Source organism: Crinia signifera, chromosome 1, assembly GCF_055691185.1.
Source record: "Crinia signifera chromosome 1, ASM5569118v1, whole genome shotgun sequence".
NCBI classification, from domain to species: domain Eukaryota; kingdom Metazoa; phylum Chordata; class Amphibia; order Anura; family Myobatrachidae; genus Crinia; species Crinia signifera.
The window spans coordinates 386,111,785-386,129,036 of record NC_139217.1 but is presented as its reverse complement, the minus strand read 5'-3'; the positions used below and the strand labels follow the sequence as shown (position 1 = coordinate 386,129,036).

Here is a 17,252-nt window from a genome sequence, read left to right as displayed (position 1 = left end):
TTATCCTTTAACATTAGTCTTTGTAAGTAAATGAAAGCTATAAGTAATCAGCTTATTTCCTCTTATTAAAGCCTGAGACCTCATATGTCCTGCACAGTTACCACAATGAGAAAAAAAATATATGTGTGAGAGTTCATTGTATAACATGCAACAGCACTTCCCCTGTGTGTTCAGCTCAGCCCCCCCCTCCCAGGCTGCCTTCCTCAGCAGCAGCAGCCTCCTAGCCGGCTCTGACTGATGGAGGCGTTTATAGGGGTGTTATCTAAGCTTGGCCTGTAAACAAGTAGGCGGTGGTTACAGATTCCTAACTCATCATCTCGGGACCCATCCCCTTTTCTTTTGAAAGAAATAAGCCCATAATGCTTTCCTCTTTCGGGCTGAGTATAGGATAGTTTGCAGCTCTACAGTGCACACTTGCAGGCAGAAACATGACAAGAACAACGTGTTCTACTATCAAGATCTGTATATGACCAGCCCTGGTAGAAGAGAGAGACCTACAGAGACAGTAAAAGTGCACGTGACTTGGATGGATTTCTCTAGACTCAGATCCACAAAGATTACTTTATTACAGGTTACACTTTTGCAGGAAACTCCTGTCATAGTTGTATTTACAGCTGCTGCTATGGCTCCCAGTGGATACACCTGGGTTTCCTCTTTGTGTAAATAGTTTGTGTATTATTATTAGTTTTTCTTTGATCATTCATTTTATGCTTTACTCATTTTGTCTTGTGTGATAACCATGGCTTTAGGCTGGATAACCGGGATAGTGTCAGGCTTGGCAGCGCTGAATTTCCTACAGAAGAGATTTTTCCCGTACTTCTGGCTGGACCTGATTTACTTGTTGAAAGTAATCCGCTATGGCCTCCTAATTGAGAAGTATAAGAGGACAGGTAGTGTCGTGACTGTTGTGGACCGTTTTGTACAACAAGCCCAGCGGCTACCTGATAAGGCCTTTATAATATTTCATGGACAGGTTCACACTTACCGTGATGTGGACAGGAGAAGCAATCAGGTGGGCCAAGTTTTCATGAAATACTCGTCGTTGAAGAAGAAGGACACGGTGGCGATGCTTATGAACAATGAGCCGGATTTCATCAATGTCTGGTTTGGTTTGGCTAAAATTGGCTGCCTAGTGGCGTTTCTTAACTATAACATCCGATCCAGGTCCTTGTTGCATTGCTTTCATAGCTGTGGGGCGAAGATCCTAATTGTGGGAGCAGGTAATGTCATCTTATGTGCTTTATTATACAGAATTATGAAATACAACCTTGAACCTTTTCTAAAATATACCACTAAACGTGTCATTGTGTGTCGGAATCCACGAATGGCCGCAAAATGTATTGCCTTTCAACTTTTTTTTTTTTTTTCTTCAGCCACAAAAGTATCCCCAACAAGTCAGGTTTTCAGGATTTCTGTCTGAAAGCAGGTGGGAAAATTACTGACCAAGCAAATAAATGAAGTCACATGTGCATCATTAAAGAAATTCTTAAAACATGACATGTTGGAGATACTTGAGGTTTGGCATTGAAAACTCTGGTGGATTACAGGTGCTCAAAATCGGTCCTCAGGACCCCTCACAGTGCATGTTTTGCAGGTCTCCTCACAGAATCACAAACTAAATAATTAGCTCCACCTTTTAAAATGTGTCAATGAGTAATGAATGCACGTGTGCACCTGCCGGGTGACCTGGAAAACGTGAACTGTGTGGGACCGAGTTTGTGGATCCCTGCATAGATTGCGTCCATAATAACATATAGGCCATATGTAATTGAATAGCTCCAGCAGACCAATTAGCCTGCAGCTAATTGAATCTGGCTTAATGCATTCATTTGGATGCCAACAAGACCTTTGTGAAATTCTGACTTCTGGCATCCCAAATGCAAGAATGCTGGGCGACATAGCGATAGTCCGGGGGGGATAGGTAATGGTGGGGACTTAGGGTTAGGCTCTGGGAGGGATATGGTCATTAAGTCTACACGATTAAGGTATACTTCCCTACCTGACCCTCTCCATGAGGGAGAAATGCTCTGTTCCTGGCCTTCCCTGGTAATGTAGGATTGTCAGCACCTGTGGTGAGCTAGTTAATTGATAAGAAAGGTGTTTCACCACAGGTGATGGCAATCTTACATTACCAGGGAAGTCCAGGAACAGTATGTATTACAGTCGACATACTGTTGACTTAACGCTTGTGTCGACCTGTTGACCCAACCAGGCATGTGGAGGGGTTAGGGTAAGGCGGGGGGGGGGGGGGGGGGTGTGTGTGTGTGTGTGGTTAGGTTGAAGGAGTGGAGAGTTAGGCTGGTTTCACACACTCCGGCTCCTGCCGGACGGTGAAATCCCGCACGGCCAGGAAGCCGTGCCGCACACATTAGTTGTGAATGGACACTATTGTGTCCATTCACACGGGACGGCCACGACCCGGCCGCACGGTTGCAGCCGGATCCAGCCACTGGAAGGGACGGCTGCCGGGCTGTGGCCATCCCCTCCATGATAAACTACTGTGTGCGGCACGGCTCCCTGGCCGTGCGGGATTTCACCGTCTGGCAGGAGCCGGAGTGTGTGAAACCAGCCTTAGGGTTTGCGGGGGCAGGGAGAAGGTAAGAATAATTACGGGACCCCTGTTAGGCTTCTCTCTATTGGGATGCCAGCATCGGTATTCCAACTGTCTGCATCCCCACCGCAGGTCGTCCGTATGTATTCCATTCATTTTTATCTAGGAGTACATTTTGGTGGGGGACCGCTCTCCGGTTCTGCCACAATTATCAAATTTCATCCTCTTTCTCATCAGTGGCACACAGGAGTGGATATAAGTGGCAGTGAGGAATAGGTGGGAGGTTCAAACACCTGCTCACAGAGTCATATTATCAACAGGCGCCCCTTCCCCCCCCCCCCCCAAGATAAATTACCTACGCAGGGGTACAAATGAGATGTATGTGTGGCATAATAAGAAGTTTGGCCACTACAGTGTGTGTATAATACCTGTGTGGTGCTGGGAGTACTTACACATACTATTTAGTAACATCACTATTGACACTTGTATGGATGCAGCTTGTGACTGGGGGCTGATGCTTTCTGCAATTGTGTTGGTTACGCACTTGGGGTGGGTTACGTGAGGTCATACAGATCTGACAGTTCTTCCCAACACTGTGGGCTGATGGATACATTCCAGTAACAGTGGGGATCTGGGTGAGGGACATCAATGAAGGATTAAATTGGGGCATATGCTTAACTATCTGTGATTGTATAATATGCCTTAAAGTGTATGGAAGTGAAAATAGAGTACGTAACATCACCAAGATTACAACAGCTAATTACTGAGCAGGCTGGGCAATGTAGTTCATCTACGACTGGGGAGCACCTGAGTTATGTCATATCGGATCCTGGCCCAGGGCTTCACAATGTTCCACAGAAATCTTTATCCCTGCACAATTGCCAGCTGCTGTATATTAACCTTATGGTCCACTTGCAGAACACTTTGTAACCGCACACTAATCACTATTACTGACAGACAAAGCTGGACATGATGGCTGGATGACATTGGAGGTTTAGCTGAGCACGCTAGTCCGTCATACATGGTTAAATGCATTGTATTCTGGTCCAACAACCTTTTGTATAAGCAATCCAGGAAATGTTATGTAAAACCTCCTTTGTTTGTTATGGTCACCAGTGTAAGAAAATACTGTGTTAGGCAGAAACATGCCTTTTAATGAAGAAACCTAATATATTATTACATGCATTATACAACATAGTGCAGAAATATGTTTGTTTCCAAGTAAGCACCACAAGCTGATGTGAGGGGTTAATTCACAGTACTGCAGGGCCCCAGCCTGGGGACGCCCTGTTCCTGTGCTCACTGCCATGTGTTTCTTCGGCTATGAATCCCATGCACTGTATGAGAGAACAAAAAACGACTGCACACACGTGCACAGAGAGCGGAGTAGAATTTGGCAGACATGGACCTCTGATACACTGGTGTAGGGATTTCTAAACGCTATCCTCAATGCACCCCAGCAGTCCAAGTTTTAGGGATATCCATGCTTGTGCACAGATGGGATAATCAAACTGGCAAATGTACTAAAGTCACATGTGTTAAAGCATGAATGCTGTGTCTTTAAAACCTGGACTGTTGGGTGACAGGAGAACATAGTTTGGGAACTACTGCACTAGTGTAATAAAGGAGAGTTATGAAACATATAATATTAGTTCCGACCTCAGCAATCTGTATGAAGTTCTGTGGCTATTACCTTTAACGGCATGCATACAGCAGTGATGTAACCATGATGCTTCAGATCATGGTTATACCACTGATGTAGCACATAAGCACATTGTAGAGAACTTGCTTACTTGCCATCTGGGGTTAAAATTTACTAAAGCTTCAAAAGTATAAAGAGGTGCTGTTGTCTATAGCAACTAACCATGTTCTGTCTGTCATTTTATAGGATGCAATAGAGCAGTGGTTCTCAAAGTCAGTCCTCAGGACCCCACACAGTTCACGTTTTCCAGGTCACCCGACAGGTGCACTCATTACTGACTGACACGTTTAAAAAGATTCACAGGTGGAGCTAATTAATTCACATGATTATGCGAGGAGACCTGCAAAACCTGACTTTGAGAACATGTGTACAGGTTCTCAAAGTCGGTCCTCAGGACCGCACACAGTGCATGTTTTGCAGGTCTCCTCACAGAATCAAGTGAAATAATTAGCTCCACCTGTGTATCTTCTAAAATGTGTCAGTCAGTAATGAGTGCACTTGTCGAGTGACCTGGAAAATGTGAACTGTGGGGTCCTGAGGAACGAATTTGAGAACCACTGCTTTAATACATTTACCCCATTTGTCTGTTTACTAGAAGGCTGTTTATGTAATAGTGTTAACATTATTTTTCATGTAACCATATAAATAAAGGTAGATGCCATTACATCTTTATGACATAGTTCCTGTACAAAGGAAAATTAGCATTCAAATAATAGCCTGTGCTTCAGATGGGATCCAGTGTTTTGTGATGACAGTGACAAAGATCTGTAAGAATAGGTAATTGTCTACAGAGATTTCATCCAAGTGCAAACGTAGATCCACTTCAAGCTGACTATACAGTTGCACCATTGTAAAACCAAGGTGTTTGGGGGTATTCAGCATTATACATGGGGCTCCCAGTGTACACATTTCCTGTCCTTTTTGGTACAATATGTACAAATGAAAGTAATACACAGTAGGCCCCTTTTACCAATCAAAGAACCCTCTGCTCCTCCTCAGTGGCATGATGCTTCTGATGCCAGCTTTCTGGAATCGGCATGATTTCACTGATACCCCTTTCACACTAGAAAAAGCCTGCAAGCCGGGTACAAAATCCCTGGTGCGACCCGGCTTGCAATTGCTTTTACACTAGCCATCCTACCCGGGATAAAGCCAGGTGGGTAGTGTAATCAAGAGAGATGTCATCATTTTCCAGGGACGTCTTCAAAGTGCACAGAATCGGACCCGGGTTGCAATGACCTAGATTACCCGTTCACACTGCCCCTGAACCCGCAAGTGTTCCGAGTCCAACCTTGTCAAGATCCGGGTTGAAATCCTGGAATGTTGGACCCGGGACAGTCTCTCATGACCCTTTCACACTGCACGTTCATGTGCAATAACCCAGGAAATCTTTGTCAGTGTGACAGTGGTAGTAGTAAGTGGAGACACACCGATATCACTGCAATATAAACTCAGTACAAAGTGTCTGATCCTGAGTCACATCTTATCTGCCATCCAGAAAAGAACACAGGCACTCTAGCAATTGCATCTTTCCATATCTCCGGGCAAGTCTTAGCCAGATTAATCTCTGCCGGTTCTCTCAGTACTGTACGTGTTTCTGAATGTGTACCTTGCAGCAACTTGGTGGATGCAAGGAATAGAACCACCATGTGATAACGTCATGGGCATATAGCCAATGTTGTGTCCTATTAGCAGTCGTGTGTATGTTTGCCTATTTCAGAAAATTTTCTTGAACTCAGCATAGGGTACTAATGGTTATGGATTCACTAGTTAATGGTAAAAAGTGGGGCAACATTCTGTCAGCAAATTTGCCCTCCTTCATACGCGGCTACATAAGAAGCTGCATGTGAATCTGAACCAGACCCAATAGTTGCAGACACCGTAGTGTAACATATCAAAATGACAACCCAGTAAACTTGTATAAATTTTAGCTGAGTTGATGACATTGATGTCACCATTGTAAACTGTTGTTAGATAAACAAGTGTGTACATAGGAGGTCCAGGATTCAGGGGTGAATTTATGAAGCTTGGAGAAGTGTTATCTATCCCCATAAAGAACATTATGAGCAAGGTGATAATGGTTCAGCCAATCAGCTATTACCTGTCAATTTACATATTGTAGCTGATTGGCTGAACCATTATCACCTTGCTCATAATGTTCTTTATGGGGATAGATAACACTTCTCCAAGCTTCATAAATTCACACCTCAGTTACATTGACAGGAGTGGTGTGCACTAATGCTGCTAATCGGGAAATGCAACACCTCCTGCAGGTACAATTTACCAATTACTGTCAAACAAAAGAGTTTCCTTCATGATTTGTAACAATCAGGAAGCAAATTATGGGAGGCAATGGATGCATTGAGGATTTAAATAGTTAGTTATTAATAAATAGCTGCAAACACTGGTGCAGCTGGATCCAGAGTGATCGGGAACAAATGTACTGGAACTAGAAAGTAGGGAGTCAGAATCTGCCATGCTGCCATGTTATTAGGGATGCCAATCCAGGGGCATTTTTTATTTCAATCCCGGAATCCGGGATTAAAAAAATACTAAAACCCTCCCCGACCGCCCTGCATATTTACTAACATGTGCGGTGCGGATGGGCTTTGGAGCCGAGCTGGCAGGCGGTTGAATCATGCAGCCAGGGCGGGAGGGTAGCGTAGGATGTGGCGGTTGTGTGACCTCTGACATCGTCAAGCTGTGCAGAGCCGCACTGCCTGGGACGGGAGAACCCGGGCAGCGTCAGAGTACCCTCTCAGATGCTGCCCGGCATTAGTCTAATCCCAAAATCTCGATATTGGAAACCCCAATCTCGGGATGGAAATCCCTGCATTTTAGCGGCCAAATCCCAGGATCCCGCCAATTCAGCAGGCAACTGTCTAAGGATCAGCGGCACTGGTGTTGACTGGGGCTGGCAGCTGGGCGCAGCTGCTTGAGAAGGGGGTGCTGGCAGCCGTGTGGGGATATAGCTGCCCTACTCTCTGTCAGAGCAGCCGGACCCGGGACAGTTGTCCCCATAGCAACCCCCTGATGGTGGCCCTGGCCTTAATGCATTACTGTATTGTTGTCACTAAAGACTTTCAACTTTTATTTACAATTACTACCAGGTAAATATGTGATTAATGTGAAATGTTTAGTATTGTTAATAATGTATAATTAAAAAAAAACACTTTTTTTTTTTTTTTTTTCAAGACATGCTTGACTCATTGGAAGAAATTCTACCAAGCCTACAGGAAGACAGCATTGCAGTTTGGGTAATGGCGAAGGAAACCACTCTCCCAGGTGTAAATACTGTTCTAGACAAACTGGAGACTGTGCCTGATGAACCTGTTCCACAACACCTACGCTTTGTCAGTAGCACAAATGCTGCAACTTTGTTCATCTTCACTTCAGGGACTACAGGTAAGACTTCGTACTAGGCACAAGTGGCCAATGTATTAGTATGCAGCGGCTGTGCTAAAATACTATAACGCCACTGGAGACTTCTTGTGCAATTCGTTGCATTTTATTGGCTTCCATAATCCACTGCTGCGTCTGAGGACAAATCATTTGATCATCTGCATGAACATCTAAGTAATCCAAAGGTTACTTGGGATGACCTGGGAATTTACACTGTAGCCAGTGAAGCTACATCCACCATTGGCTTCTACAGGTCCAGAAAACAGCGGACATGCCTCTGTGTTCTGTAACGCTGGCCATAAACGCCTCAGCCCCAAACAACAGCAGCATGCCAATCAATGTGCAGCTTACGACACACTGCAAAAAGCATCACAAATGCAACTTGCTCAGTGCATGATTAACCAATAGGCTAATTAGGCTGCAGCCTAGTGTGCCAGGATTGGGGGGTGCCTTGCAGGTGACAGCCGAGGAATATTCCAGGCTTGTTAACTATCACCTGTTCTGATGTACTGTGTGTGTGTGTGTGGGGGGGGGGGTAAAGTTTTTAAGGTGACTTCCAGATGGCTGTGCCAATGTAACTTACTGATAAAAACATGACTTGACACTTGTGCGATCGGATTTGATGCGACATCGAAGTGCGATGTCCATCGAACCCAATCGCATCTTGTGGTGCTAAAGTGCCCCCTTTACAGCACCCAATGTCACATGCCATCTTGAGAAGGCACATCGATTGCGCTATCGGGTGGCGGAGATCAGTCAGCGGTGGCGGCAGAAGTGTTTAAACACTGGGCAGCCCTCTGATTGGCTGATATAGCCACAAATATTAAGTATCGCCCCAATGTATGTAGGAGGAACCACTGCTGGAATCTCTAATCCCTGATGTGATCCCTCCTGTACCGACGCCGGCCGCCTCCCCATAGGTTTGTATGGGGGATGTGAAGCTGCCTGATATATCAACATCGTGCAGCAGCGCATCGCATCCCCAGGCTGCTGCCATTCTGAGATGGTGGTAGCCTATGGGCTACACACCGTACTGCTGCCGGGGCAGTGCGATCAGCAGGGTCGGCAGGGGGTGAGTGCTTACCGCTCATGCCCAGACCCCCCCAGTGCCCCGGCTCAGCACATCGCAGGGACTGGCTCCTTTCAGAGCCCTGTCCCTGCGTGTCAGGGATGATACATCTCGCCGTTAGGATAGCATTTTACAATGGGCGGTAATATTCCTCCCAGATTGCAGTGTAAATGCGATCCATGATAAATGGGCCCCGAAGTGAGCATGCTTTACATTGACTAAGAGAAGTAGTGTAGGGAGCAGTGGATCACCTAGATCTGAAGAGCAATGCAAAGATGATCTTTCAATGTAGCACAATAAATGGTAGCTGTATTATTGACTTTATGTAATATTTTTTTCTCTGCAGGCCTCCCAAAAGCAGCAGTTATCAGTCAGCTCCAAGCACTTCGCGGTGCTGCTGGATTGTGGGCCTTTGGTGGCAAGCCCGATGATGTGTTATATGTCACTCTCCCTTTGTACCACAGTGCGGCGTCTCTCATCGGGATTGGTGGATGTGTTTATCTAGGTATGTCTGGATTATCACACTCAGTTATGTTCCTCTTATGTAACTATTACCGGTTTAAAGTTGTATCTGTTGCATATTTTGTTAAACCCACACCCAAGGGAGTGTCATTTACCAGTGAGTAGCACTAGCTGAGATTAGAACGTCAAGGCATACAGTACAGGTTCTACATGAGCCAATTTAGTGCACATGTCAGAAGTGACAAACCTTTATAACTACTGTACGCTAGACTTTGATGAATCAATGTAAACGGAAAGCAGAGTAGCCAATAAAACAATAGATAACAATGACATGACCATTATCTTATGAAGACAACATTTCTGTTTGCTCGATTAGATGACAATACTTCCTTTATGTTCTCTCAGGCTTCAGGGTCCATTCAATTACCAGTAAATTAGGTTATCCACGGTACTAGCGTTAATAATTTGATGGGATGGGATCACATGGGATTTTGGATATGTTCCTGGACCCATATGCTATCGTGGGTCTGAAGGGCTGCTTATTGGGGGTTATGCTGCACTGGCCATTTTAAAGTGCATTCCATTATGCTTTCTACAAAAATGTAAAATAAGTAGAACACTCACATTAGGTTGCGTTGTTGCAGCCAAAACAATGTAAATATTTTAGTTGTAGTAGTCATTGTGGAAAATTGTCTGTGCTTTGAGTATGCGGCTTATAAAAATATGTATGATGTTGCTTATCAATATAATGCAGCCAAGAAGAGATCTACAGAAATAAACAAATTCGGAATTAGGCCCTGATTCTGGTTTGCTCAGTAAGCTGCACACATCGCAGCTTACTGAGCACTAGAGACGCTGCCCGTCCCCCTGCCATCGCCTTTCCCCTCGGTAACATGTGACCATTGAATGATTTCTCCTGCATTCACAAATAAAGGTCAGTCTGAACTAACACTTATTTGCGTGTGCCTGGCCGAAGATGGGGTGGACGGCTGATGTCCTGTGACATCATCCGCCCGCACCTGGCAGGCATTGGCTAGCTTACCCATGGGAACGCCCAGTGTTTTAATGGAGATGCCCATAAAACGCTGGGCATTTCGCCATGGGTGATTCCCCCGTCCCTCCCCGCAGTGAGTGGACTGGCCAGTGATCCAGAATCTACAGTCAAAATGACGACAATAAAAAAGCTGACATTCATTATGTCAGCATGGTTTAAAATCTCTACATCTGCCCATTATGGACATTGCCAGAATGTAGACGTCGGAATTGTTGACATTATCACAATGCCGACCTGTCTATTAGGGTAAGTGATAGAAAAACACTTGACACATTTTTGGCATTTTATTAGTGCTAATATGCTGAATGTGAACATGATGTTGTCATTTTGACTATGTCAGCATCATAGGCGAATCTAGAAATTTGGTAATGGGTGGTCCCAGATGAAAGTACCAATATAGATTGGATCTCCGCGTGGCGAAGCCGCGTGCAAAAAAGGGGGCGTGGCCTCTGTGGATGGGGCGTGGCTTAACAGAGAAAGTCACTCGCCCAGTTTTAGGAACATAAGAAAAACATCCTAAGCGCATAGTAGCACTATGTTTGTCAGCATTTACACCTTGTTACACACACACACACACACACACACACATACACACATACATATCGTTTTGCATATACTGTACATATATTCACATTGATGGCAGTGGGTATATACTGCACATAAATAAACAGTGGCAGTGGGCATCTAAATATTTACACATTGGTGGCAGTATACTTACTGCTGTGCTGCGGCTGGGGGGGCGGGTGTGCGGTGAGCGGGCACTTGCTGCTGCTGTTCTTCTCCACCTCCCTGCTCCGGCGTGTAGTGATAAAAAAAAAAAACGAGCAGGGGGAGGGAGCAGGGAAAGTTCAGCAGCCAGACTCTTCTGCTGCTGCTGCTGCCACCGAACAGGGACACGGGGGCAGGGAGAGGACCGGAATCCTGGCCTGCAAAGGACCATGGGAGGAGCTGCGTGCAGTCGCACATGCGCGCAGCCCTCCCATGGCCATCTTTATGGTGGCAATAAGGAAAAAACAGGGGGCAGCGGCGGGCATTAAAATGTAATTAAAGTTAAATGTGCTTTTATAAAATGACAGGGCAGTCTAATGGGTGGTCCGGTGCACCCCCGGACCACCCCCTAGATTCGCCTATGGTCAGCATTTATATGTCAACCTAATGAGCATCAACATTGTGACTATCAACAAAATAGGCCACACCTGAGCAAAGAGTTACCATTAATATTTCTACGGTCACCGGACCTGTTAGATGCACAGATAGCCTCCTAAATACCTCCTAAATAATGTAACTTTAAGACAGGTGGAAGGTAAAACTGGACACATGGCAAAGGGTTAAATCAGGAGCAAATCCTTCTACTCAGCTTTCTAACAAATGTTTTTTAGCAAATCACATGCTATTTGTTCAATACCTTTTGTAGGTTGTACATGTGCTGTAATCAGACCCCACACTCTTGGCCTCCCTTTTATATCAACTGGAGTAGAATTGAAGACCTATTGCAGAGGAGAAATCGGAGTACATGGGAAAGATCGCTCCATAGAAAGTGCCCCCTCAACCCTTTTATCTCATTTATTAGCAAAATGTAATCTCAATTGTACAGTCCCTGTAGTAAATGAGGTGCTCTCATGTGTCGGGATACTGTCATTGGGTCACCAGCAAGTTGTTAGACAGTCATTAGGTCGACATGGGTTAGGTCGATAGGGTCATTAGGTCGACAGTCAAAAGGACGACATGGGATTTTCACAGGTTTTTTGAGCCGACATGCTTACAGGCGGTATTTCATGCCCTACCATCCACTAGGGTGGGGTGGGAGAATAAAATAGTGTGCCGAGCGCAGCGAGGTCCCGAGCCCGAAGCATGGCAAGCTCAGCAGGCCATACGAGGGGACGCAAAGCACTTTGACCTGTGTCCTTGTCGACTGTGTTGACATTCGGGTCAAAAACAGTGAAAAACACCATGTCGACCTTATGACCCTGTCGACCTAGACACATGTCGACCTAAATGCATGTCGACCTATTGACTGTCTAACAACTTGCTGCTGACCAACGGATCCACACCCCATGTTCCCCTCTGTCTGCTATTTAGCAAATGTGGACATTTTGCTCCAGAAACTATGCTCCTGTGACTTTTGCATATGGAAGCTCATGGTGGGTCATAACCTGTTGTGAGGTGGCCATTTTGCCCTGTGCTGTTACAATTCCTAGAAGTAATAAGTAGATTCTTCCTCTTGTAGATCTCAAGTTGTGCACACATTTTTTCTGTGAATAGATTTAGCCGCCTTTTCACTCAGCCTTGAAAACCTCTTTATTCAGTCTCATACGTGTAGCAATGATTGGTTTACTTGTAATTCTAAGGGACATACTCCGTTAAGTGTGGAAGCTCCGGGAGCGATGCGCCTGCTTCTGCCTGCAGCCTATGGAGGTGTGAGCACAATCAGCCTGCTAGAATGGGCAGATAATTGGACAATACAAGCTACCTTAGGCAGCTTGCATTTAAATTAACCGGCCCCATAGAGGGGGAATCGGATCTTTGCGATGGGTGTAAAATGCATCCAGGAACAGTCAGGAGAAGGCACTACGAGACCAGTGATGCATTCATTTTACCCATAGAAGTGCAGAGGAAATATAATTATTTATCTACCTCAATAAACGCTGATGTGCACAGCCAAGCAACCGGGCCGCTACTAACCATCAGATAGCCCCCATTTCTTCTCATAATAGTACCTTGAACATTTTCAGCCCCAGATCCTTAATGGAGCCCATAGTATACAGTATGTACAATAGCTTGCATGAGCTCTATAAAGTCTTCAGCGAAAATATAAAATAGAATGTCTAGAATCAATGCTATCCATCCTTAAGCCCCATACACATTAAATTCCCTGCCAACAACAAATATCAGCCGCAGTGGGGTGCCTGCATCAGCAAGTGCATATACACATGCTGATGCCAGGGGTGCCGGACAGTTTCCCGACAGTCATTACCCTGACGTTGGGATCCCGACAGTCAAAACCCAGACACTCGGGTTCCCAACAGCCACCGGCTATTCTCCCTCATGGGGTCCACGACCCCCACAGAGGGAGAATAGAATAGGTAGCGAGCCACCGTACCCGCAGCGTGGCAAGCGCAGTGAGCCCGCAATGGGCTTTGTTGCTCTTGCGCCGCTGTCTGAGTCCGGCCAGTCGGGATCCCGACGTCGGGCTAATGACTGTCGGGACCATATACCACACCCGATGCCGGCAGGGAGGGAGCAAAGAGGGAAGTGTGGGCTGTTGCTAACAAGGAAGTCCCTTGTGTACTTGGTACATGTCCAGACGATGGAATGGGTCATTAACGATTTACTTTAGTCCCACCAGATAAATGCTAAGATACCCTAAAACAGAAACTTTCGGGAGGAAATAACATGTCCATTTATTAGCTAATTGGGTGATTTTATGGTTAACATACAAACTTGGGAAATTTCTGATGACCGTGCTATAACATCATACATGTAACTAGAGATTCTTTTTTCTGCCAATTTCATGCAAGTTTTTCAATCTATTCTTATTTTTGTGGGGTTTATCAGTGGATATTTAATGAAGAAAAGTTTTCACAATGTGAAAAGTCTGATCTAATCCAGAGGTCCTCAAATTATTTTGATCTGGGACCTCATCAGACATTAAAGTTATTGCAGAATATTGAATATCATCACATGACATGTGTAGTCAGCAGACAGCACATACATGGCAGCATTGTGGAGGCACAAAGTGATGGGAGGAGTCTAATGTAACAGACAATTCTACAGATTTCTCAGACTCCTTGTATCACTGACTGAGATTAGAAATGTCATCAGCCTGATGGTCAGCATTATGGAATCACGACCCCATGCTAAGAAGGCCGGGACCCTCTTTGGGGTCAGGACCCACAGTTTGAGAACCACTGATCTAATCCAATAAATAGGATAAGTTGAGAATTATTGTATGCAGTAGGTTCTGAATTGCAGCAGAATATACTGTATAGAAGAAATGAGTACCCTCTACCTTTATTATAGCGCTTTGCAGGTTCTAACAATTAATAATACTGACAATAATAATAATACTGACAATAATCTGATCTTGCAAGGCCTTTGTCCTGTAACTGGCTTCCACTCTGTGTTTTCTCTAAATTGATGTTGATTCTACAATAGCGAACAATGACTGACAGGTTCATGAGGACATAAATATATCTGTCTGTTGGACCGTGTAAGGATGAGTAAGCATAAGCTTAACTTGTAGCTGTATAATGCCTTGGTCTTTATGAGAAATAACTAAACAAGTAATTCAAGAGTAAAGGTTTCTCCTGTCGGGATTCCGACATCGGTGTAATGACTGTCAGAATCTTGATGAGCAGGACGTCCTACCACTCCCAGATTCCCAGTCTGGCTCAGATTGAAAAAGAAAAAAACAACTAAAATAAATACTCTATTTATGAAATGTATGCAATTAATGTATAAAATAAGTAAATTATAAAATCATTTTGTTGAGAAAAAATAATCAACATTTTTGACGCATCAAAGTAGCCATTTTTTTTTTTTTGTTCAGGTTGGTATTCTTACTACAATGAAAAGCAACACTGTGGCAGAAGTTCCCACAAATGGCTTGCACTTGTACTTTGGTTTATATTAGTATTTAGACTTCTGTCCAGTTCATCCCATGGGGCTTAAGTCTGCGACTGGTCTGGCCTTTTCTTGATTTGAAGCCTACTGCCTTGTTCTTTTTTTATTATTATTCCAAGGGTCTGCACTTCAACATTCTGTCCATTACTTTCAAATTGCAACCAAATAAAGCATTGGGTCCAAAATCCCGACAGTCAGGATGCTGACTGTGGAATCCCAATGGAACCTGTTGTGTAGTTTAAGCCTATCCTTCCCCAACCACAGACTGATCCCACACTTCCCCTCCCACAGCCTAATGGCCCCATACATCAGCAATCACAATTAATTGTTTCTCAGATCCAGTGATTGTCACAATTAATTGCTGATGTATGGGGCCCATAACCCTCCCCCTAGTGCCTAACCTTAGCCTCTGTACTTAACTTCAAAATCCATTGGGATTCTGACCATCAGGATCCGGCTGTCGGTATTCTGACTGTCGGGATTGTGACTGCTGGCATCATGGCTACATCCCCCAAAGAAGGTAGTCAATGTAACTGCTTTGCTGATGACAGATGTCTCTAAAATCTTTATGAATGAAATATCACAGTACTGCTGATCTATAATATTTTTTTACTTCAGGTACAACATGTGTATTGAGGAAGAAGTTTTCAGCAAGCCAATTTTGGGTTGACTGCAAAAAATACAATGTCACAGTGTTTCAGTACATTGGGGAACTGTGTCGCTATCTATGCAAACAACCTTTGGTAAGTCTAAAGTGCTATGACATATTGCATATTTGTTTTTAACCTGGTTTTTCCTAAAGGCAATTAAATACATGTACTTTTATTACTGTTAGCATTTTGTATTAGCATTGCTGTATTAAAATAGCATAGTATGTGATTTGGAGATTTTACTGAGCTACTGTAAAGGGCCCTACATACGCAGAGATGTGTGCCAGAGATACATAACGGGAGATTCAGCACAAGAGATTTCACTAATTGGCTCATTTCAGACAATGAGCCACATACAGAGAGATTTGTGTCAGATTCAAATTGGGAGATTCAGCACGGGAGATCTCAAATCTGTCACGACTGGACATTGTGCAGCTGGCTACTCTGGATGTGCCTGCCCAGACTGTGCTATATATATAATATATATATATATATATATATATATATATATATATATATATATATATATATATATATATATATATATACACACAGTATATATATATATATATATCCCCTTCATGACAGAGCCAGTTTGTGCCTTCATGACAGAGCCCTTTTTTTCAAATCTGACATGTCTCACTTAAGTGGGGATAACTTTTTTTTGCTTTTACTTATCCCAGTGATTTTGAGATTGTTTTTTCGTGACACATTGTACTTCAAATTAGTGGTAAATTTGGGTCGATACAGTCTGTGTTTTTTTGTGAAAAATACCAAAATGTCGTGAAAAAATGGAAAATTTAGCGATTTGCAAAATGTTAAATTTTCTGCTTGTGAGACAAATAATCATACCACTCAAAATAGTTAATAACTAACATAGACCATATGTCTACTTTATGTTGCCATCATTATTTCAACTTCCTTTTCATTTTTTTGGACACTAGGAGGCTTACAATATGAATAGCAAATTCTCAAATTTTCAAGAAAATTTCAAACACTGATTTTTTTAGGGACCAGTTCAGTTCTGATGTGACTTTGAGGGACTTGTATGTGAGAAACCCCCATAAATGATGCCATTTCAAAAACTGCACCCCTCACAGTATTCAAAACAGCATTTTGGAAGTTTGTTAACCCTTTAGGTGTTTCACAGGAATTAAAACAAAGTGTAGGTGAAATTTCAAAATTTCTTTTTTTTTGCAGAGTTTCAATTTTAATACATTTTTCTAACGAATACAGTAGATTTTACTAGAGAAATGTGACTAAAAATTGATTCCCCCAATTCTTTTGTTTTCAAAAATATCCTATATGTGGCCCTAGTGTGCACGTTGACCAAACCACAGGCTTCATAATAGAAGGAGCACCTACTTGATTTTGGAGCCTCCTTTTTATGAGATTTTTTTTTAGGCACCATGTAGGTTTCTAGGCACCATAAGTGCTAAAAGTTAGGAACCTCCCCCACAAGTCACCCCATTTTGCAATCTACACCCCTCAGGGAATTCATCTAGGGGTATAGTGTACATTTCAAACCCCCAGGGGTTTCACCAATTTTGGTACAACTGGGATGTGAAAATGGAAAATTACATTTTTTTACACAAACATGCAGTTCTGGCTCAAAATTTTTCATTTTCACAAGGAATGAAGGAGACAAAGCACCCCAAAATCTGTGCCCCAATTTCTCCCGAGTACGGCAATGCCTCACATGTGACCAAAAAATACCAGTTGGGTGCATGGCAGGACTC

The 17,252-nt window shown here is 43.7% G+C and overlaps 1 protein-coding gene across 1 annotated transcript in view; it reads left to right on the top strand.

Moving 5' to 3' along the window:
• The first annotated feature begins 335 nt into the window (after positions 1 to 335).
• Positions 336 to 17,252, top strand: part of SLC27A6 (solute carrier family 27 member 6) — a 58,739-nt gene continuing 41,822 nt past the window's right edge. The window contains exons 1-4 of the mRNA XM_083151551.1: positions 336 to 1,220; positions 7,449 to 7,658; positions 9,071 to 9,229; positions 15,482 to 15,606. Coding sequence (XP_083007677.1) covers positions 740 to 1,220; positions 7,449 to 7,658; positions 9,071 to 9,229; positions 15,482 to 15,606 — 975 coding nt within the window. The 5' untranslated portion in view covers positions 336 to 739. The remainder of the gene's footprint in view (positions 1,221 to 7,448; positions 7,659 to 9,070; positions 9,230 to 15,481; positions 15,607 to 17,252) is intronic.